General features: G+C 32.0%; 1 protein-coding gene across 2 annotated transcripts in view; it reads left to right on the top strand.

The window, feature by feature from the left end:
- Nucleotides 1–22,879, top strand: part of LOC130669511 (chitin synthase chs-2-like) — a 147,063-nt gene that overhangs the window by 117,625 nt on the left and 6,559 nt on the right. For both annotated transcript variants that reach the window (XM_057472464.1, XM_057472463.1), the window contains exons 11-13: nt 13,117–13,618; nt 13,684–13,851; nt 13,919–14,156. In XM_057472464.1, the coding sequence (XP_057328447.1) occupies nt 13,117–13,618; nt 13,684–13,851; nt 13,919–14,156 (908 nt within the window). The remainder of the gene's footprint in view (nt 1–13,116; nt 13,619–13,683; nt 13,852–13,918; nt 14,157–22,879) is intronic.

Genomic DNA, 22,879 nt, shown 5'->3' with positions numbered 1-22,879 from the left:
TTAGGGAAAGCACAGGTGAATTCACTCAACACTGGTTTCAGGTATTAGTTTAATTATTTATTGAACTAATAATAAACTAATTGCCACGTCGTACACACACACACTGGTTCTCAATACAGTTACTGTACTTAACACGTACAGGGCTCTCTACCAATTTAATCAAATAACCGTCTTCGGTATAGCAACAAATATGAGCTATTACTTATTCCAAACAAATATGATGTAATAAGTACTGGATAATTTATTGAACTAACTATCGCGGACACTAGACGAATTACCAACAAATATGAGTTAAGACTAAATTGATAAATAGTAACGACGATCAGCGAACAGGTCGATTACTATCGTGTGACAACTAAACTCAAAAGACCACTTGCTATGAGCAAAGCTGGACACAAAAAGCTTCGATCGCATGTTAACGCGCTCTTTTATAGACAGAACTGCCGCATTTGTCATGTGACAGTTCTGACCCGATGATAAACGGAGGCGTACGATGCCAACATCGTAACAGTATATACAATTTTGTTTTATCGACAGTGTATAATAGTATATTTTACACCTCGGGCAGTAAAGTAAGAAATGTTTCAGATCTCATGTAATTGTTGGCCGAGGCGAAGCCGAGGTCAACAAACATGTGATCTGAGGCTTTCTTATTTACTGCCCAAGGTGTAAATACTATTTTTCTCCTCGACGGAGACGGAAAGCGGAAACTTCGTTTCGCACAGCGGGAGAAAAGTTGACGCTTTTCGCCTGGAGGGGAGAAAATGATATTATATATCAATAACAAGATTAACATTAGTTATGATGATAATATTCTCTATATCTACTCGTCGTTTGATATTCTAATAGGCTTTTTATTTCAAATATTAGTACTAATTTCAAGTATGACACTTTGATGTATCACAATCAATTTTTAATCTTAGAATATTTTATTAGTAGATTTTATTGAAAGCAAATTATCGCCTTTGTCCTTATGGTAGAATTCTCGAGCATTAAAACCATAATCTATCATAATCTTTCGAATAGGGTCCGGAATACCATTGGTCCGATAGTTTGAATATATGCATACGGATCTTTAAATAACGTCAAATCGAAACATATAGTTCATTATCATCAAAAATTCTTCCGAAGTTCATTTAGTTAGCATCAATTTTTGGCATTATACTTATAATTTTTTTATTTTTTTTATTCTATCATCTCGAGAATTTTTCAGAAAATGTAAAAAAAAATTTTATTTTATTATTAGCTCTCATTTGAACAGTGAAAAAAATTAAACAATGAGAGATCTACTTCCATTTCGGCTGCCAAATGGCCTTTTTTAAATTTATTATGAATTATCTATTTTATTAAGAGAATAAGGAAAATTTTGTTCCCGCCATATCTATACGATAGAATTAGTTAATGTTATTGAAATTGATATCATTAGATAGGTCTTGACTTGAATTTGTGTCTTTTCATAGTTTAAACTCTTTTTAATTGCCAAGTATTGAGATAAATCTATTTATCCATTTCGTTCGAATTACATTTAAATTACGCGAGAAGAAAGACGATCGTATTTATTTTCTTTAAATAAATTAATACTTTAATTATTCTGTCACTAAATATGACTGAATGTCACTGAATATGTAGCAATATTCTTTATAACGCGTAACTTATTCCAAAATGACAGATTTTCATACTCCTTTTTGGTTTTAGGATGCTGCTCAGAGCCAAAAAAGTGTGCATCGAAAAAAAGGATTCACTGACACGAAAAATCTTTACTCGACTAAAAAAAATTTTTACTTACCCCAAGAAATTATTTGCATTGTAAATTGCAAACAAAAATTTATTTAGAACTAGAAAAAATTACTTGGTGCAAGGAATTATTTCTTGACCAAAAAAATCTTTTCTCGCCCCAAGACAATTTTTGTATTTAATTGATAATGCATAAAATTTCTTGGTGGAAATTAAAATTTTGTTGCGGCAAGAAATCCTTTTTTTCTGCTTATTTTATAAATTTAGTAGTGATATTTGGGCAGTCACGTAGTGACTGCAGGTTGCTCGTTAAATATTAAATTTAGAAAATTATAAACATTTCTAGAAGAAATAAACGAATTCAATAAAAATTCTTCGACTAAAATAAAAAGTTAATATTACATCAAGAAAATAATAAATATTTTAACAATGAATAAATTTAAATTCAATGATCTAATTTATTATTAAATTTATTTTTTAAATATTTAATAACCAATAATAAATATTTTAAATTAAGAATCTTATATGATTTCGTACAAATCATGTCATATATATTTATTATTCTCTGAATTTTATTTTTAATAATTATATATTATTATTATTATTATTTATTTATTTAATTGGCCATGGAGTCGTAACTCCTTGCGGCCATCCAAAATACATAATTTTATATAATAGGATATATAGTAGGGTGCTTGTATTTTTGCGGCTATTTTTTTTTTTGCTCCCATCCCAAAATTTTGTTGGAAATACCCCCAAAAAAATTCCCTGAGAGTTTGAGCCCTTAATATTAACATTAAGTACTCGACCACAACGTGTGAAGATTTCCCTTTTTAAATACACGTAAACTTGGGTTTTTATTTTTTAAACTTCTATAACTCCGCGGCATTTTATGATATCATCTCGCCCAAAGTCGCGATTTTCTCAGAATTAAATGCTCTACAAAAGTGCTCCTGGTCGCGAAGTGGTAACTCGTACAGGTGGGGTAGTACGGACCGCTAAACTGAATTTTTTCATAGGATTCTTGTTTTTTCTCTCAACAACAAAACCTACAGAAAGAATGTGAATGATAATTTTATAGAAAATTCAATTCTCTACAAAAAAGGTCCTTAGCACCAAATCACTCAGAATGATATTTTCTGAGATATTAGTCAAATAAAAAATCAATATTTTCTAAGATTTGATTCGACATTTTATGGGAATTCAATGCTGCGTAAACTTTAATAATTAATATCTCAAAAAATATCAATCTCAGTGATTCGGTGCTGAGGACCTTTTTTGTAGGAAATTAAATTTCCTATAAAGTTGTCATTTGCATTTTTTCTGTAGGTCTTGTTGTTTATAAGATAATGAGAGAAAAAACAAGAATTCTAGGAAAAAATTCAATTTAGCGGTCCGTAGTACCCCACCTATATGAGTAACGACTTCGCGACAATGGGCACTTTTGTAGAGCATTTAATTCTGAGAAAATCACGACTTTGGGCGAGATGATATCATAAAATGCAGCGGAGTTATAGAAGTTTAAAAAATAAAAACCTAAGTTTACGTGTATTTTAAATGGGAAATCTTCACACGATGTGGTCGAGTACTTGATATTAATATTAAGGGCTCAAACTCTCAGAGATTTTTTTTGGGGGTATTTCCAACAAAATTTCGGAATGGGAGCGAAAAAAAAAAAAGTCGCAAAAATAAAAGCACTCTAATATATAATGGTTAAACAAACGATATTAATACAAAAGCTTAATAATATATGTAAATTATACATGTATAACAATATATGTATGTTATCAATGTATAACAATAATTTTTTTTTCTTTAATATAATCATTTCATTCATCAGTAATTAATTAATCATCTTATTCAAGAAATAATCATAACACGCTTTCCTAAATTCATTGAATGTGGGCATTTGCGTACAAGTACTAGGTAACTCATTCCATATTCTAATTGCGCTCATAAAAAAAGATTTATCATACTTCATGCTGTGACAGTTTGGTAATATTAAATAATCACGACGGATATCACCTCTTTAAAAACGAGGCTCTAGCACACAAAAATTGTTTGAAAGCAGTTGTTTTTAATTCAAATACAATATTTTATAAACTAGACAACAAAGAAAAAGCACCCGCCTTAATTTCAAAGTTAGCCATCGTAGATTATTATAATATGATGTAACATGATCATATTTCGATATTTTAAAAATATAGCAGACACAAGCATTAAGTTTCCTTCGGAGCTTTGGTTGTTGTTCACTCGTTATATCTGTATATATAGCAGCGCAGTAATCAAATATAGAGAAAATAAGCGTAGTGACAAGTTTTGTCTTTGTTTTTAAATTAAATACATCGCCGTTCATTTTAAGTTGTGCAAGTGTCCTCATACTCCGTTTACATACATCTACAACTTGCTTTGACCAAGATAGTGTATTGTCTAAAATGACGCCTAAGTATCTAACTGATTCAGAAAACTCAATCTCGTTACTCTCTACCAATATTTTTGGCGTAAATTTACAGCAATCATTATTTAACTTTTGTGCGGTACCAAAGATAACAACTTTTGTCTTCTTCGCATTTAATTTCAACCCATTTTTTTAACACCATAGCTGAATTTCTTTAACTTCAGTATTGAGAATATTTATTAGGGTGATTCATTTTAGACCAACATTTTTTTTTTTCAAGTCCCACTCAAAAATCTTGTAGCATATAAAAAATAAAAAATTCTCACAAAATTTGAGCTCTTAATTTCAATTTTTAGAGGTCTCTCAACGAATTTTTAGTTTTTCCATTTAAATAACACGGGAAAACTTTTTTTTTTAATTTTTTGCTTCCGCATCTCATCAAGAAATTTTTTTTTCGAAATATCATGCTGACGTTCTTATAGTCGACTAAATGCTCTGCAAAAAAGTTCATTGAGTCGAGTCTGTAAGTGCAATATCTCCATCATAATTCACGTTACAAATTGTGATTTTTGTGGGAATTCGATTTTAATGCACTTAGAAACGAAACTAATGGTGATAGACAAAAAGTTTAAATGGCAATTTTGTAGGTTATTCAATACTCTAAAATAATGCCCCCATGAATATCACTGTACCACCAATAGTTTAGCCTCCAGACGCTCTCAAAGTCCAATTTTTTTCTAAAATATGCTTTTAATGCACTTAGAAACGAAACTAATGGTGCTAGACAAAAATTTTAAACGGCAATTTTGTCGTTTATTCAATACTCTAAAATAATGCCGTTATGACTATTTCTGTTCCACCAATAGTTTAGCTTCCAGACGCTCTTAAACTTAAAATTCTCTTTGAATATATTGCGCAAAACAAAATTTTTTCGCAATTATAATAATTACTCAAATTTTTTAAAAATATACTGTAATAATCATCAAAAGTATTTTATTTTGGTAAATGTGTACAGAAAATATCAAACTTCTGTTTGGAGTCACTTATTATTTTAACTTATGAGCAATTATATCATTGCTCGGGCTATCTATATTTTTCTGAATTTATCTATAAATTTTCTTATTGAGAAGGTTATTTGCATGTTTAGGTTTCCACTATATTTAAATGGTAATTATATAATTGCTCATAAGTTAAAATAATAAGTGACTCTAAACAGAAGTTTGATATTTTCTGTACACATTCACCAAAATAAAATACTTTTGGTGATTATTACAGTATATTTGCAAAAAATTTAAGTAATTATTATACTTGCGAAAAAATTTTGTTTTGCGCAATATATTCAAAGAGAATTTTAAGTTTAAGAGCGTCTGGAAGCTAAACTATTGGTGGAAGAGAAATAGTCATTTCAAATTGTCATTCAAATTGTCATTTAAACTTTTTGACTATCACCATTAGTTTCGTTTCTAAGTGCGTTAAAAGCATATTTTTGAAAAAAATTAGACTTTGAAGCGTCTGGAGGCTAAACTATTGGTGGTACATAGATATTCATCATGGCATTATTTTAGAGTATTGAATAACCGACAAAATTGTCATTTAAACTTTTTATCTATCACCATTAGTTTCGTTTCTAAGTGCATTAAAAGCATATTTTAGAAAAAAATTGGACTTTGAGAGCGTCTGGAGGCTAAACTATTGGTGGTACAGTGATATTCATGGGGGCATTATTTTAGAGTATTGAATAACCTACAAAATTGCCGTTTAAACTTTTTGTCTATCACCATTAGTTTCGTTTCTAAGTGCATTAAAATCGAATTCCCACAAAAATCACAATTTGTAACGTGAATTATGATGGAGATATTGCACTTACAGACTCGACTCAATGAACTTTTTTGCAGAGCATTTAGTCGACTATAAGAACGTCAGCATGATATTTCAAAAAAAAAATTTCTTGATGAGATGCGGAAGCAAAAAATTAAGAAAAAAAGTTTTCCCGTGTTATTTAAATGGAAAAACTGAAAATTCGTTGAGAGACCTCTAAAAATTGAAATTAAGAGCTCAAATTTTGTGAGAATTTTTTATTTTTTATATGCTACAAGATTTTTGAGTGGGACTTGGAAAAAAAAAATGTTGGTCTAAAATGAATCACCCTAATATTTATATAATGTGGAATGTCTCCTAATTTACATCTTAAATAAATAACTAGGTCATCAGCATAGAAAAGATGTTTACAATTTTTTAATAATACCCCGAGATCCGATACATACAACGGGTATAATAAAGGACTGAGAATGCTCCCTTGAAGCACTCCACTCAAAACTTCTTTCCATACTGATGATCCGCCTTTACTGTTTTGTACAGCTTGTAGTCTGCCTTTTAAGTAAGAAGTGATCCAGTTTACAACAGTATCACAGAAACCCATTGCTCTTAATTTATAAATTAATATATCGAATATTACTGAATCAAAAGCTTTACTGAAATCACAGAAAACCGCTATGGTGACCATTGAATATTCAATACCTAATCTTATGTCATCACAGAGTCTCAAAATCGTATCCTGAGTATTCAAACCTTCTAGATAAGCAGTTTGATACTCATCAATAATTCTGTAATCTAATATATATTTTGTGATTTGATTATAAACACATCTTTCCAATGACTTAGATAATGTACTTAATAAAGAGATCGGTCTATAATCTGAGTAATCTACAGGATGACGCTTCTTTGGTAACGGTATGATGTAAGATTGCTTCCAAACTGATGGGAATTCTCCAAATAACAATGACTGGTTAAATAAATCGGTAATGGAAAGTAAAAAATATGGTAGAAGTAATTTATAACTTCTAATAGAAAACCCATCAGGACCAATCGCAGCTGAAGTCAGCCTCATGATTGCTCGCTTAACATCTGATGAATCTAACTTATTAAAGGTGAACGTCCCCTGACATCTAATAATGAATTTATCTAAATATATATAATCTATATTGTCACATACACAGTCTGTGAAACTAGTAAAATAATCATTTAGTTTATTAAAATCAAGATTTTTATTAACATTCGACTCTAATCGCTTGACTAGTCCTAAATTTCGAAAATCATTCCACAATGATTTCTAATTTTTACACACCGAAAAGCGCGTTTCAAAAAATTTTTTCTTCGCCTCAATAATTCTAAGTTTGATTGGTTTACGAAGATTCGAATATTCTTTGTACGCAAAACCCCTTCTAGAATAAATCCTGTAGAGCTTCGATCGACGACGCTGAAGTTCTTTTATATCTCGATTTATCCATGGAGCTGGTGAATCTCTAACCGTCATTTCTTTTAATGGCGCAATAGTATTTATTACAGAACTAATATGAGTATGTAGATGATTATTCATTTCATCCACTGAATTAGATTCTTGAATATCACGTAAGTCTAAGTCTGCACAAATTAATTCAAGTCTACTCTCATCAACTCTGCTCTAATTTCTTCCCCAAATCTTCTTTTTACCTTGATGCGGTATACTATAATCATATTCTATCGAAATTAAATCTTGGTCAGCAAGAAACGGCTCTGATGATTGCTTCGACGAAATTACCAAATCCAAGTTATTGACCATACAATGATCAATCCACGTATGTAATGACGCAGTATGATGTGTTTGGTTATAATAAATTAGATGCAAGCCAAGGGATCCACAGAACTCTATCAAATTATCTGATTTAGTATTAGTATTAGCAATATTCATATTGATATTAAAATCTTCAAGTACAATTATATGTTCGTAATGTGGCATGATCTCATCTAAATCAGATTCTAGTAGATTGTTCTCCAGCTGTAGGCGAGTTGTAGACTACACCAACAAGAATTTTCTGCCTCGTCGAATACCAAACTTCAATAAATAAATATTCCGAATTATTCTCCAGGTTCACTGAATTGAGAACACGACAGGATGAAAGTGTGTTATGCATATATAATGCCACTTCACCACCAACTTTATTCAGACGATCATTCCGATACAACGTGTGAGATGGTAACAAAAATTGAGCATCAGACATATTGGAATTCAGCCACGTTTCACTTATTGCTATGATATTAAAGCTATGAGTTCTGAAGAATTCCTTAAAGAGACTGAAATTACTGTTCAATGATCGTATGTTGACATGAAAAACTTTGAGTGGTAATAATAAAAGTTGTTGCTCTTGCTGATTTGACAATAATGATGAATGAAATGCATATTGTAACAAAGGTTATTGTAAAGTTTTTCGAAGAGTTTCCATACCAGTAGACGGTAACAGCTTTAAAGGAGGTTTATTAAGATCAAATCGAACAAATATTGCTGCAGCCGCTATCCAAATGTTAATTGGTTGTAGTTTTGGAAATGTCTTCTTAATTTCTTGTCTAAATTTATAAAGCGCTGACGGATGTCTACGGTGTAAGCAAATCAGGTCATCTGGAATATCAGCAGCATGAATTAAAGCTTTACCGGATATCTTTTTATTTTTAGATTTTGAAATAATTTATTGCTTAAAAACAAACGAAGAGGCAGGACCATGTCAACGTTTTGATCAGAGTTATTGGCTCTCTAAGATCTCGCGATCCACTGACTTGGTGCTGATCTTCGTTGTTACAATACATTCATAAGAATGTCAACGTTGCATCTCAGGTTTCTTATGAGAAAATCGTCGTGGCCCGGGTCTCATGTATCGTTATCTGTTTAGACTATCCACGAGCTACGGCAATTTTCTTATCGCAAGAGATTTCCGTTGCATTGTTGGCGGTGAAAAGAAATAATTTCGCCAACAAGGTAATGATTTATTAATTTATTTATGATTCTAAGAAGTGTCGAACCGTTTATTCGCTCACCACGGCAAATAAATAATTCGAGACTTCAAAAAAAAAATTTCTAAAATTTTTATTTAAATATAATTAAAGCCAGTGCGTAACAAAACCAAGACGAAAAATGGAAATAAAAAATGATCGAATTTTGAAATATTTCTTGTTGAAAGTTTATTCAAAGCTGAAAAAAATTATGTATGACTTTATGTAATTATATATATTTTTTATAAAGCTATGAGCCTTAAAATACTTTTTTCTGAAACTCCCTAAAACTTCATAACTTTTCCAAGAAGCGATACCAAAATTCGAAAAAAATCATGGATGCGTTTTTCAACAAAGACTATATAACATTTAAAAAATTGACCAACTAAATAATAGTTAGGTCCACGGCCTCAATGATTTAGCGTGGAATGCCCGATACATATCTAATACTTCAATTTATTAAATAATAATAACAGGAATTATGCTGTATCATTCAGGTTGTGAATAATTATTAATCGGAAGCTAACCATCGGGGAATTATTCAATTGCGTAATTTTTGTTACGGTGACCATTGGCTACCGGCACGTGTAGGTGATTGTACCATGAGAAAGGAATACACAGTACATACTCGGCGATGTATGCCTATAGCCCACTGAAATAATCCAAAAACCTATCGATCGACAATTACTTTATAATAACACCACTTTACGTTACTGCCACGTTATTGTTAATGTTTCCTGATGAACTTTATTGTTATTGTCAACCACGTATTTGTTTCAAACGGTTTCCCACAAATATTAAAATAAATCTCAACTAAAACTGCGATACGTCTGCTCACTAACGCTATTCGTATCTCTCTCATTAGTTTTTCCGTTTAGCCACCGGATAGCACACCCGGGCTTTGCTCCTTGCACCTCTTATTGAGAGGTTTGCATGTTTAGGTTTCCACTATATTTAAATGGTGTATTACCGTACGAAGGATGGTGTGGCTCAATAAGTTATAGATCAAATTAAACGGAATATAGTATAGTGCCGGATAGCTCAACTGGTAGAGCACTCGGCGCGATACCGAATTGGCCTGGGTTCGATTCCCAGTTCGGGCTATCTATATTTTTCTCAATTTATCTATAAATTGTCTTATTGAGAGGTTTGCATGTTTAGGTTTCCACTATATTTAAATGGTCTCTCCCTGTCGCTCTCACCCGGGGTCCTATTTAATCAAACAATTTAATAATTTTGAATATTTTACCTTAACCTGGATGATATGCCGATAAATTCCGAATTTATGTAGAATTTATTTCTTTATAGGATTATGCCTCAAAATAACTTGGAGATTCTAAATATACCCTTAAAACTACAAAATATTAATTAATAAATAGATTATTTAATTATTTATAACTACATAAAATACGTATGCTCATACACGGGATCACGTATGCGCCACTAGCAAGCAGACAGCTGTTTCAAACGCCGGCGTAATAGAGAAATGCCCGTGTAACGATTGAAATTCAAAATATATTTTTTTCAATGTTTATAGCCGCATTAACGGCCTTTTACACTTTTTACCTTTATATCGCAACTGCTTCCTTTTTCCTGCCTTCATTGTGCGGCTGTGGCCCGACTTGTGCTTATACTGTACTGTACCTGTACGGTGATACCCTACCCCCAGCCTTGGCTGTGGAGTATAGGGGCAAGGGAAACCTCCGATAAAACCATTGTCAGTACAGTTCGGTTTGGGTGAGGCTCTAGTGATCGATGAAATTCCCATTTTACCCATCACTAGACCCTCATCTCACGCCTAACGGTCAGAGACCTCCAATCAAGCTCAACGCGTGGATAAGCGGTCACCCAGCCAAGTAGTGATCATGTTCGATGCTGCTTAACTTGGGTGATCGCCCGAGCCACACGAGAACCGGTCAGCTGCCCCTGCTGCCTATTCAAATTCGAAATAATTTGATACTTAATAACTAATAATTATTTATATATTTATGTCGTTGCTCGAAAATCTATAGAACGTGTCTTAAGGATTGTTTTCTAAAAGTAATCGTAAAATCAAATAAGTAAACTAATAACAAATATTTACATATAATTTTATATAACGAAGGAAGAAGACGCCACCGTTACATGCTTTCTCTATCTCGTGTTCAACCGCTTCGCCATGTGCTTTCTAACGCTTCGATTATTCTGATAATTTTGCTGCTTGCAATTAGATTTGGATCCACCAATAATTAGTTCGTATACTGAGGCAACTATTTATTTAGTCTAATGAATTGTTCACGTCTAACTAAGTCTAGTTAATTTGTTGCGTGCTTAACCATCTCTTAAACCTCGTGTCACTTGTTATACGCGATTTTACCATAGTTGCATTCGCTCATATCCTAGTCGCATTCGCTTTCTAAGTATTAATTCTCAGAGTTTACTTTGTATAAAACATCTAACTTATTCATTATTAATTTTGTGTAATTTTTAGTAAATTTCACCACACCTACACGAGAATCCTTTTGTGCATTCACTTACTTTACAAATTAAATAGATTCTTATAAATTCCTATAGAGATTTTATAAGAATGAATGAGTTCTATAAAAACAGCTACGGCTCAGTGTATGCTTTATACATACAGCTATAAGAATCTATCGGATTTTTCAAGCAGGGATATCATGAATGTTTTCTTAAAATTTAATAAAATTACGAAAAAAAAAACAAAATGTAGAGACATGTTTACTTGTTTTAATCTACCGAGATGAGTTTTTGGTAATCATAACTTCGGAAGCAATTCTACTACCATTTTCAATCTTCACTTATTTAGTAGTTATACTACGACATGAACCAATAGTTTTACAAAAGTATTCTAATATTGCATTCATATTTGCAGATTTGTGATATTACTATGCGTTTGTCTTGTAAAAATATTGTAATATTACAAAAAATTTCAACAGTAATTTAACTACACATGTGCTAATAAAATCGGCTGGATAATAGTTCTTAACCAGAATTGACCTCAGTCGTTCTAAATTCTATTCATGATAACTGTCATGGCTCAAATTGATGGCTCTGTGTAATAGGCCTAACGCTACTGACATCTTCTGAGACACCGGATGATTGGATTTGTGATTGAGTAGACCTCCTAAACTAGTTGGTATTGTGTACCAGTTAATTTAAGACAGCCATCAGTTTCTCTCATAACCATTACATCTAGGAATCGCAAATACCTGTTTTCTTCGATCTCCATTGAAAACTGGATCTTGTTTTCAACATTATTGAAAAAGCCAAGCAGCCAATTAAGTTCATCTTTCGGAACTGCAATGATTGTGTCATCGGCACACAGTTTAATACATCTTATGTCAAATGGGAGCGAATATCATACCTTCTCTAAGACAAACTACATCACTATGTTGGCTAACGACGGACTAGCTGGGCCTCCCATGCTAGACCATCTAACTGTAAGTAAAATACATCTTCAAAACTAAAGTAACTTGAATCAAAGCACCTGTAGATCAAGTTTAAAAACAGACTTTTATTCATTTTCACCACTTTCGATAACTTGATCAACAGCTGCTTCGATTTAGGTTACTTTTGAAGATGCATTTTACTTACAGTTAGACGGTTCTAGCATGGGAGGTCCAGCTAGTCCGTCGTTAGCCAACATAGTAATGCAGTTTGTCTTGGAAAAGATATTAGATTCGCTCTCGTTTGACATAAGATTTATTAAACTACATGTCGATGACACGATCATGGCAGTTCCAAAAGATGAAGTTAATAGGCTGCTTGGATTCTTCAATAGTGTTGAAAGCAAGATCCAGTTCACAATGAAGATCGAAGAAAACAGATGTTTGCCATTTCTAGATGTAATGGTTATGAGAGGAGCTGACTGCTGTCTTAAAACCAACTGGTACACAAAACTCACTAGTTCGGGACGTCTACCCAATTACAAATCAAATCATCCGGTGTCTCAGAAGATGTCAGTAGCGTTAGGCCTATTACACAGAACCATTAATTTGAGCCATGACAGTTATCATGAACAGAATTTAGAACGAGTGAGGTCAATTGTGGTGAAGAACAATTATCCAGGTGATTTTAACAGTAATCTATTCAAATCCTATTATTTTACTTTCAATTAACTATTAATTATTTTTTTTTAAAATTAATTGTATAATTGGTTTCGTTTAAACTTATTTTTATTTTAGGAACTTGTTAAATGAAGAAGTAAAAGTAAAGTTTGATTCTGAAGATGAATTATACGAAAATAGTACTGATATAATCCAAAAACAGTCTTTACGTAGTGGCGTAAATAATATCGATATTGATTCTAAATCAGAAAATCCGTCCAGATCTATTCATGATGATTTAAATGATATTAATTCTAGAAGCTTTCTTGTCAGTCCACCTTGGGTCCAAGACCCGGACATTCAACGAGGCAAAGTTGAATTTTTGTCTCACGACGAAGAAATCTTTTGGAATCGCTTAATCAAAAAATATCTTTACCCTCTCGATGAAGATAAAAAGCAAATAGAAAAAACAGCTGACGCACTAAAAACTTTACGCAATGAATTTCTTTTCAAATTTTTTATGCTTAATGCACTGTTTGTATTGACGGTATTCTTAATGCAACTCAATAAAGATACATTACATTTTCAATGGCCTTTAGGATTGACATATAACATTACATATCACCGTGACACTATTGAGGTAATTTGCAAAAAATTTTATACATCTCGATTAGCTTTTATAATTAATCGCAATTTGATATACAGGTTCATTTTGAAAAAGATTATCTACAACTTGAACCTATTGGTTGTTTATTTATCCTCGGATTCGTTTTAATTCTATTTATCCAGTTTATGGCAATGTTATTTCATAGGTACAATACATTTCTCCATCTACTATCTAATACCAGTGTTAACCTTAATTGGCTAGTGAAAGTAAGTGTCACTTAAATAATTAATTCTTGTAGCCATTAAAAATAGTATTTGACATTCAAATTTTCAGTCAAAAAATGTATCAAACGAGGAATCATTGGAAATCCATGTAAAAGACATGGTTCAAGGATTGCAGCGTCTCGCAGAAGATAATGCTATTTTAGTTTCTCCTATTAATCAATCAAGTACTGTTACATCTCCTCAAAAGCGAAACACAGTGCATGCACTTATACAAAATCATGAGAAACGTGTAAAATTACCAACGAACTTTGAGACCGTCTTTCGTCGAAATTTGCAAGAACCTACAAGTAAATACATTTGTTTTCATTTTTTGTTATAATAATGAAAAAACTATTGACATCGAAAACTGATTCATTATAATTAATCATTTTACATTATCAAATATCAAACAATAATTATTAAGCTTAAATTAACTGTTTATAATTTTCCAAATAACAATTTCTCAAGTTAATCGCTGGATTATCGATATTTGATATAATTAGTTAGATTTTAGGTCAGTAAATAGGTGATTGAAAATCTAAATTTTCACATCATCTGACGTGCAGTCTAGGATGTAACAAGACCTTTAATTACTTTATAAAGGTGTATGAAATCATTTATACTTTTACTAAATCATAATAAATTTTATACGATCATTATTTAAGTATCATATATTATGTCTGATCTGCATGAGTATGCAACGTGCATATAGGTTGAATAAAAATTCATTAAACTAAAATCATAATGCTTGAATATTTTCCAATTAGCAGTGTTAACCCAAACTCATTCTCCAAGACACTGATTGCAAAGTTTATGCTGCAGAAACCGCCAAAATTACGAGTAATAACACGGAAGTAAACATTTTGTAGCAGTATAAGAAAAATTTGATGACAATTTTTTTCAGAAATCTTTGATATATCTACTTCGTATTGTTTACTTAAGATCCCAAAATTCAAACAATGTGAGTCAAAGAAAATTGAAATCACAAATTTTTCTTTTATCGTTATTGAAACAATTTATCGCAATTTTTTTCAACTTGTAATTTCGGACTTTTGGATCTTAATTAAACAATCAATCCTTTTAAGGGAACAAATTGTATTATATGTAAGGATACAAATGCTTATGTAGTGCTAAGTCTCACAGTCAAGAGGCTCTGGATTTATCTCTCGTTTAATTGGTTCATTAAATAATTTTAAATAACCCCAGAAAAAATGATCGTATCTATATATAGGGGCATTCCACGCCAAATCAGACAGTTTTTCAACTTCGCACTTTTGATTTCCTCTATTTTTAGACATTTTCTTGTACTTATAAAAAACTCTTTTTTGGCTAAGTTTGTGATTTTTTCGATCATCGGTTCAAAAGATGTAAAATTTTGAAAAAAACCCGCTGTTTTTACGGTTTTTGCTCATAACACATAATGATGTTCCACATTAGGGTGTCCATTATGTACCAACTTGATTTTTTCTTCAGCAGTGCCCCCTAAATTTTTTGTTTATGACCTAAAAAAAATTATCAGACCCATATAAACCCTTAATATTCACATTAAACCATGCCCCAAAGACAATACATTTCCTATTCGAATAACATGGGGTTTTGGCGCGTTTTACATTTAATTGTTTCTCTCCTAAGCAAGTTAATATACAGATATGAGAGATACATATTTTTGTAGAAAATTGAACGTTCTACGAAAAAGGTTTCTTATGATTTTTTGATAAATTTACTGGTTTACAAGTTATTCAAAGTTGAAGATAAATTTATAGTAATTTTTTAATTTTTTTACTTTGACCAAAAAATTATCATTATTAGTATAAAAGTTAATCGTTTATTACGATAAATATTCGATTTCAGGATTCTTAATGCGAAGCATTAGAGTGTGCTTTACGATTGAAAAATTTTTTAACTGTGTAATTGAAAAAATTACTATAGAAAATTCAGATTACTGAAAAATACTGTGACTGACGAGTTTAATTAAGTTCAAAATTTTGCAATTTATCGGAAAAATCATGACAGATTAAATAAGTTTTTTAACATGCTGGTTGAAACTTTATTGTATCAAACATTCTCTGGGGGTACTGGGAATTTTTTTTTTATACTCACTTACAATTTGAATAACATATTGTTTTTGATCTTCGTTCTTAGTTAGAGTATTAATATATTCTTTAGTCAATTTGACAGCACTTTCTGCAGTATCAAGGACTACTTGTAGACAGTTAAAAACTTTTAAATAAACATTTCCAAATGCCACTAAAAAATGATGAATAGAATAAAGTGTTGATCAGTATGTTAAAAAAAGTTATTTAATCTAACATATTTATCCGTTCAATCGCAAAATTTTGAACTCAGCTCAACTCGTCAGTCACATTATTTTTCAGTGATCTGAATTTTTTACAGTAATTTTTTCAATAACACAGTGAAAATTGAATACTTTTTGCAATAAGCAATTCACTGTTATAGAAATATATATATATATATATTTATATATTATATTTATATATATATTTATATATATATATATATATATTTTATAGAAAAAGATAATTTTATTGTAAACATATAATAAAATAAAAAAAATAAATAACATTTTTTGTAATGTTTATTTTCTTTAAACTAAAACTGGGAATTTGTTTTAAAACTCCGTTTAATGTTAGAAATTAATTTAAAATTACTCAAGAAAGAGTAAACAACAGCAAAACATAGTTTTAATAATGAATAAGACGGAAAAAAAAATTATTCAAATTTTTAAAAATCGAAAAAATCAGTAATTGTCCGATTCCTACTATCAGCCGGGGCTTAAAATTTCTACGATTAATAGAAGCTTAACGTGAAAAAATTTTGAAAAAATAAAGCACACATACAGTTTTAAAATCACAATGAAAATTTTAAATTTAAAAAATCATTCAAAACAACACTAGGTATCATTTTTTTTCGAAAAGTACATAAAAAAACATAAATTAAAAAAAAAAAAGCTGAATATAAGGCTATTATTATGTGTTATCAGCAAAAAACCGTAAAAACGGCGGATTTCTTCAAAATTTCACATCTTCAAAAGCGATGACCGAAAAAAATATCCAACTTGGCCAAAAAAATTTGTTTTGATAAGTATAAGAAAACGTCAAAAAATAGAGGAAATTAAAAATGCGAAGTTGGAAAACTGTCCGATTTGGAGTGGAATGTCCCATATATATATATATATATATATATATATATATATATATATATATATATATATATATATATATATATATATATTGTAACGGGTTTTTCCACCACCGGGGATCTACCGGAGTGAAGTCCGAATACACTTACGATTTTTGGCAACTTTGTTCAAAATATTTAAAGTTGGGAGCCAGGTGATTTTATAATCACCAATAAACAATTTTAAAAATATAAATCCGCTCAGAGTGGCGTATTGGGGAAAGGTCAGGCACTTAAGATTACGATAAATAATTTATCAGAATTACAAAAACAATTAGTCGTATATTAAACAGAAAATCAATTGATCGTTATCACAAAAAAAATATCGCTTGCAAACAAAATATAAGTTGCCGTTGTCGGCTTGACTCGATAAAAACGAAAATGAAATTGCTCGTAGAACTCGTGCTTGATCAAAACACAAAATCAGTTCGTTACTCGAAGAAAACAGTCAGTTGTCGAAATAAAATAAACTTATTTTATTTTTTACACACGCGGACGATATAGTTCTTAACGGAATACTTGACTGGTGACGTCAGAGATTTGCACGCGGCAAGACTCGGCTGCCGCAGCGAATGAGAAAGATATAATCCGCAATTCTCAGAAATACTCGAACGAAAAAAAAAAAAAAAATAGAAATATTATTTTATTTCGGTAAGCGTTAAATTTCGCTATGATATAATTATTGCACGTATTTAATTATTTAATTAATAATTATTACGCGAACGCGTTTCACTTGTTAACAATTATTACTCTCGTACACTTTGTTCTGATTCGCGCCGATGCTTCGTCTTGTTCACGTGTTCACGAAATCAAATATTGTCGGTCGAAATTATTTGTCGCGAGTAATTGTTCGTTGATCAAACTGAGATTGGTCGTTTTAGTCTAAATTGCGTTGTTCAATAGTCGGGATCGAAATCGGTCAGGGTCGAATTGTTCAAATAAAAAAAAACGTGGCCGCTCAGTTCGGCGTCTCTCCCGAATCTTTCTTTTCAATCCATGCGTTGGATCGATTGCTCAGACGAAGTCGAAATTGTTGATTCTAGATGTCACTGGAATTTGCTCGTCGGATAACGATTTATTATATTTCAATAATTTCAAACCACGGGTCGATGTCGAATTTCATTCTCATGTGGACTCAAAAATTACTTTATATTATAAAAAAAATCCTTACCAAATTTCAGCCTGATATCTTAAAAATTGAGCTATCACAAAGGTGGGTCCCCTTTCCCATTCAAAATACACGTGAAAATTTTTCATTTTAGTTTTTCGTTATTAAGACTATAAAAAAAAATTTTTTTTGATTTCCGCCTAGTATCATTTCATAGGATATCAAATTTTCTACAATAAAGTGCTATTGACGCATTATGAACGTCAAATGAACTGGGAAAAAGTTTCGGGCCTTCGAAGATCATCCAAAATTTAGTTTCCTCAGTGTTAAATTTTTTTTTATTATGTTTCATTTTTATTCTATCAAAAATTTTTTTTTTCAAATTTTGACCAGCACATCTTGTAGGAAATTCAATTTCCTACAAAAAGTAGTGGATATCATATACGCGTCAAATGTATGAGAGAAAGAATACAGGGCTTTAAATGTCAATGAAAAGTGAAGTTTAAAAAATATTAATTTTTTGAAGTTAAATGTCAACGAAAAGTAAACTTCATTTTTCGTTGACATTTGAAGACCTGTAACTTTTTACTCATACATTTGACGTGTATAAGATATTGGGTACTTTTTATTGGAAATTGAATTTCCTACAAGAACATGCTTGTCAAAACTTGAAAAGAAAAACTTTTTGATAGAATAAAAGTGAAAAAAAATTGAACACTGAGGAAACTAAATTTTTGATGATCTTTGAAGGACCGTAACTTTATCCCAGTTCGTTTGACGTACATAATACATCAGTACTTTTTTGTAGAGAATTTGAATTCTATGAAATTATACTGGACGGAAATTGAAAAAAAATTTTTTTCACAGTCTTAAGGGGATACGGTACCGGACCTCTTTCTCACACTCAGAAAAATAAACGGGACTGTCTTTGTTGCACTCGTAGAGTAAATGAAAATTTTAAAACAATTTTTCTCGGAGACGAATTAGAATTTTTGAAAATACGAAATTTCTAGCTCTTTGTTAAGGCTTTAAAAAACGCCAAAGACTCGCTATTTTAGGTTTCTAATGTTTGTCCGTGAATTAAATTGAATTGAAAATCGGTTACCGTTACCCCTTAATAACGAAAAACTAAAATAAAAAATTTTCACGTATATTGTAAATGGGAAAGAGGACCCCCCTTTGTGATAGCTCAATTTTAAAGATATCTGGCTGAAAGGGCGTAGCAGGACAAGCATATGAAAAGTGCTCTCGCTCTAAATTGACTATCCTTTAGGTATGTTATGTAAGTATCTTTCATGAAGCTGCTTATCAATTTTTGAATAAAAATCAATCTATATTAAAACAATTTTTTCAAATTTTTATCAACTGTAGATCATCATCAAAAAAATATATGAAATTAAGGTTAATTTTTTTTTATTTCATCGAATATATATATATATATATATATATATACATATATATATACATATATATATATATATATATATATATATATATATATATATATATATATATATATATATATATATATATATATATATATATATATATATATATATATATATATTGTGACATTTGAGATTGTCCGGTCCTCGGCGGATCCCACGCGTTAAATTAAATTTAGTTAATAATTCATTTCTGTTCTGTAATTGATAATAATAATGATTAGAACCTGCGAGGCACGCGGAAAGATGGGAAGTCTCAGGTAAAGTAACGTGGCTAGTAACAGGCTTCCAGCAACGATCCCCGAAGACTCTGGTAGGTGGAGATTAATTCTTGTTAAGTTAAGTTAGTCAGTAAGAATTAGTTATTAAGCAGCGGACAAACTTCCAACTCACCCACCGGAAGTGGACGACGATCATCGAGTGAGACGAGCCGCAATTAATTCAAGAAGACCCGCGGATAAGGCAAGGAAAGACTCGCAGCAAAACCAACGACCGTCAGCTTGTAAGCCACGAGCAGTTCAAGTTTCAAACGCGAGAGCACGCGCGCCATCAATCCGAGCCATGGACCCGACGGTTCAGTATATAACAATTTATGGTACCGCTGGCGCCATCTCTGAGGCAGCAGCTGAACTGGGCGATGGAGTGGGGAGTCGCGGGTGAGATCCACGTTGTCTGAGTGGTTGCCGCCATCTTTGCTGGATGCTTGTTGCTGACAACACGTGTTTTGAAAATTTTCTCGTGCCGCTGATTGCATCAGTCATTAAAGTCTGGTTATTTTGTATTAATTAGTTTCAATAAACTAATCTAAGTGCCGCGAAGGCTATATATTGTCGTGTCGGAAGTTGTCAAGTGCCGCGAAGGCAAATTGTTTAAAAACAAAAAGAGAAAAAAAAAAAAAACCGTTGACAAATCATCGGCGAACCGCGTGTGTCGCAGTTGACCTTGAGGTTAATTAATTGCCGCAGCCTGGGGAGTAGTCATCACACCCTGCCGAGGATCACCGAGAGCCGGACAACAACCAGCGTCCCATCGTCGATCGCAGTATAGGGTAAGTGGAAGTTTGCACTGCGTTATCGGTCATTTTTTTTATACCCTGTAATTGTGGGGTCGTATGGTTTATTTTTTTTTAGTATTGATTATTATTATTATTTTAAATTTGTTTTTTTTGGTGTCGAATTGAGAATTTTGGTGCGTTGTTAAGCCAGAGTCCTCGTGCGTTGCGTGGTCGTCACGTGTAAATATTTTTCGCGCAATAATTTTTATTTGTTTACCGCAACTCTAGTTTTTTTTTTCTTTACGTTGAATTCTATTGCGCTCGCGAATTTAAGACATTTGTTTTTTTTTTTGTGTTCGCCGTAGCTGCGGGTACGTGCCGCGAGTGTGATATTAATTATTCCTGTTAGAAGGAATCCGTGGGGGAGTTAGTTAATTTCTTGTTGAAAATAAAATAATTCGCGATTCTTAGTTTATATTAATTTTTTTTGGTTTTTTTTTTTGTTTCTGCTCAACTCATGGAATACTGGTGCGTTTATTCGATGTAAACTAAGTATCGTTACTAAAAATACTAGTAGTGCTTTAGCTGTCAAAACTTATATTTTTTTTTGGAACAGTCACGCAAACATTAATAAAAATTTTGAGACTCGTGGAATAATTTACGAGCAGAATAGTTATGTAACAAGTTATGACTTCTTAAGTTTTTTTTTTATTGCCATGAATAAATGAAATAAGGGATTACATCATTATTTTTTTTTTTGTTTTGTTGTTGTTGATTGCGTGCAACCATAATTTCGCGTCTTGACGAATTAATTCAAAGAAGTAACAATAAGTTGGAGCGAATCTCTGAGCAGTAATTATACTTGTAAGCGTGTGGTATGATCAGTGTGCCGCGTGGTATGATTTTGTAGGTAATTCTATTTTAAGGTGAATACGCGAAACGATGTAATGATTGTACTGTTGAGAACTGCGTAATCTGTTGTTTGTTTTGATTAAAGTGCTTAACAAGTTGGTTTTTTTTTGCCCATAAAATTTTTCTTGTTTTATTTAAATAATTGTTGAGCCAGTATCAGTCGGTAAATTATCCAGACCCAACTCCTCCCGCCGTCCAGGAAGCTCGTTTTCCCTGAACCCTCCACACTAGTGACTTTCCGCGTCGCGAGTTTGGTAATTCTCTCCAAAAAATTACCTGGCGTCCAACGGGTACTGCAGGTAAGCCAAAATTTAATTGCACAGAGAATTCTCGCTGGTTAGATTCCCAGTCGGGAATATCTCGTGACAATATATATATATATTAGGGTGCTTCGTTTCCGGCGAAATCATTTTTTTCGTTGCTCATCAAGCAAAATATTGTTTTTTATGCTAAAACAAAAATTCCTGCCAAGTTTGAGCTCTTAGTTCTAATCCTGAGTACTTTCCATTTGATTTCAAAGATTTCCAATTTAAAATACATGTAAATTGAATAAATGTTTTTTTTAACTTATATCTAATACTCAGCAGCGTTTTATGATATAGACGTAGTTTTGGTCACAAATTGTAGAGCATTTGGGGTTCTTTAAAAGTGCCCATAGTTACTTAGTTGTAATTCCAGCTGTTTCACTTGTGTCCGTTGCGGAAGGCAATTTACCTATGAAATTGACCTTTATTGTCGTAGAGACTTTTTGAGGCCGCCAAATTAAAGGGCATAAGATTTCCTAACAGAGTCATAAGGTCGAATTATCCAAAAAAATTTATTGAAGCCCATAAACTTGTTGGAAGAAGAGCAAAAATTTTGAAAATTTTTTTAACTTCCCGCTGAGAAAATCGACGATTTTCAAAAAATTCGGGAAGTTATCGGTTTCACCCCGATTCTCAAAAATCGGGTTTTCATCACATGTTGACGTTTGAAGGTGCTAGGATGCTATTCTGACATTTTCAGAGCGATGTGTGTGTGTGTGTGTGTGTGTGTGTGTGTGTGTGTGTGTGTGTGTGTGTGTGTGTGTGTGTGTGTGTGTGTGTGTGTGTGTGTGTGTGTGTGTGTGTGGGTCTAAACCTCTCATATCTTTTTAATGAATGAACCGATTTAGATGGTTCTTGCGGTAATCAAAAGATTCCTTCTGAACTTAAATTTTCAGAATTTCAGATCATTTAGTCGAATAGACTCTGAGATATTTAGCTCGAAGAGCTCGAAAATGTATTTATACTAATGTTTTCGAGCTCTTGGAGCTCGAAACCAGCGGAAAGTTTGGGGCTGGCCTGCAGGGCCAACCGGTACCCAAATTTTTTTCGTCGGTTTTCTTAAGATTAC

The sequence above is a fragment of the Microplitis mediator genome, chromosome 6 (assembly GCF_029852145.1).
Source record: "Microplitis mediator isolate UGA2020A chromosome 6, iyMicMedi2.1, whole genome shotgun sequence".
Classification (NCBI taxonomy): Eukaryota; Metazoa; Arthropoda; class Insecta; order Hymenoptera; family Braconidae; genus Microplitis; species Microplitis mediator.
This window is presented reverse-complemented; position numbering and strand designations above follow the sequence as displayed.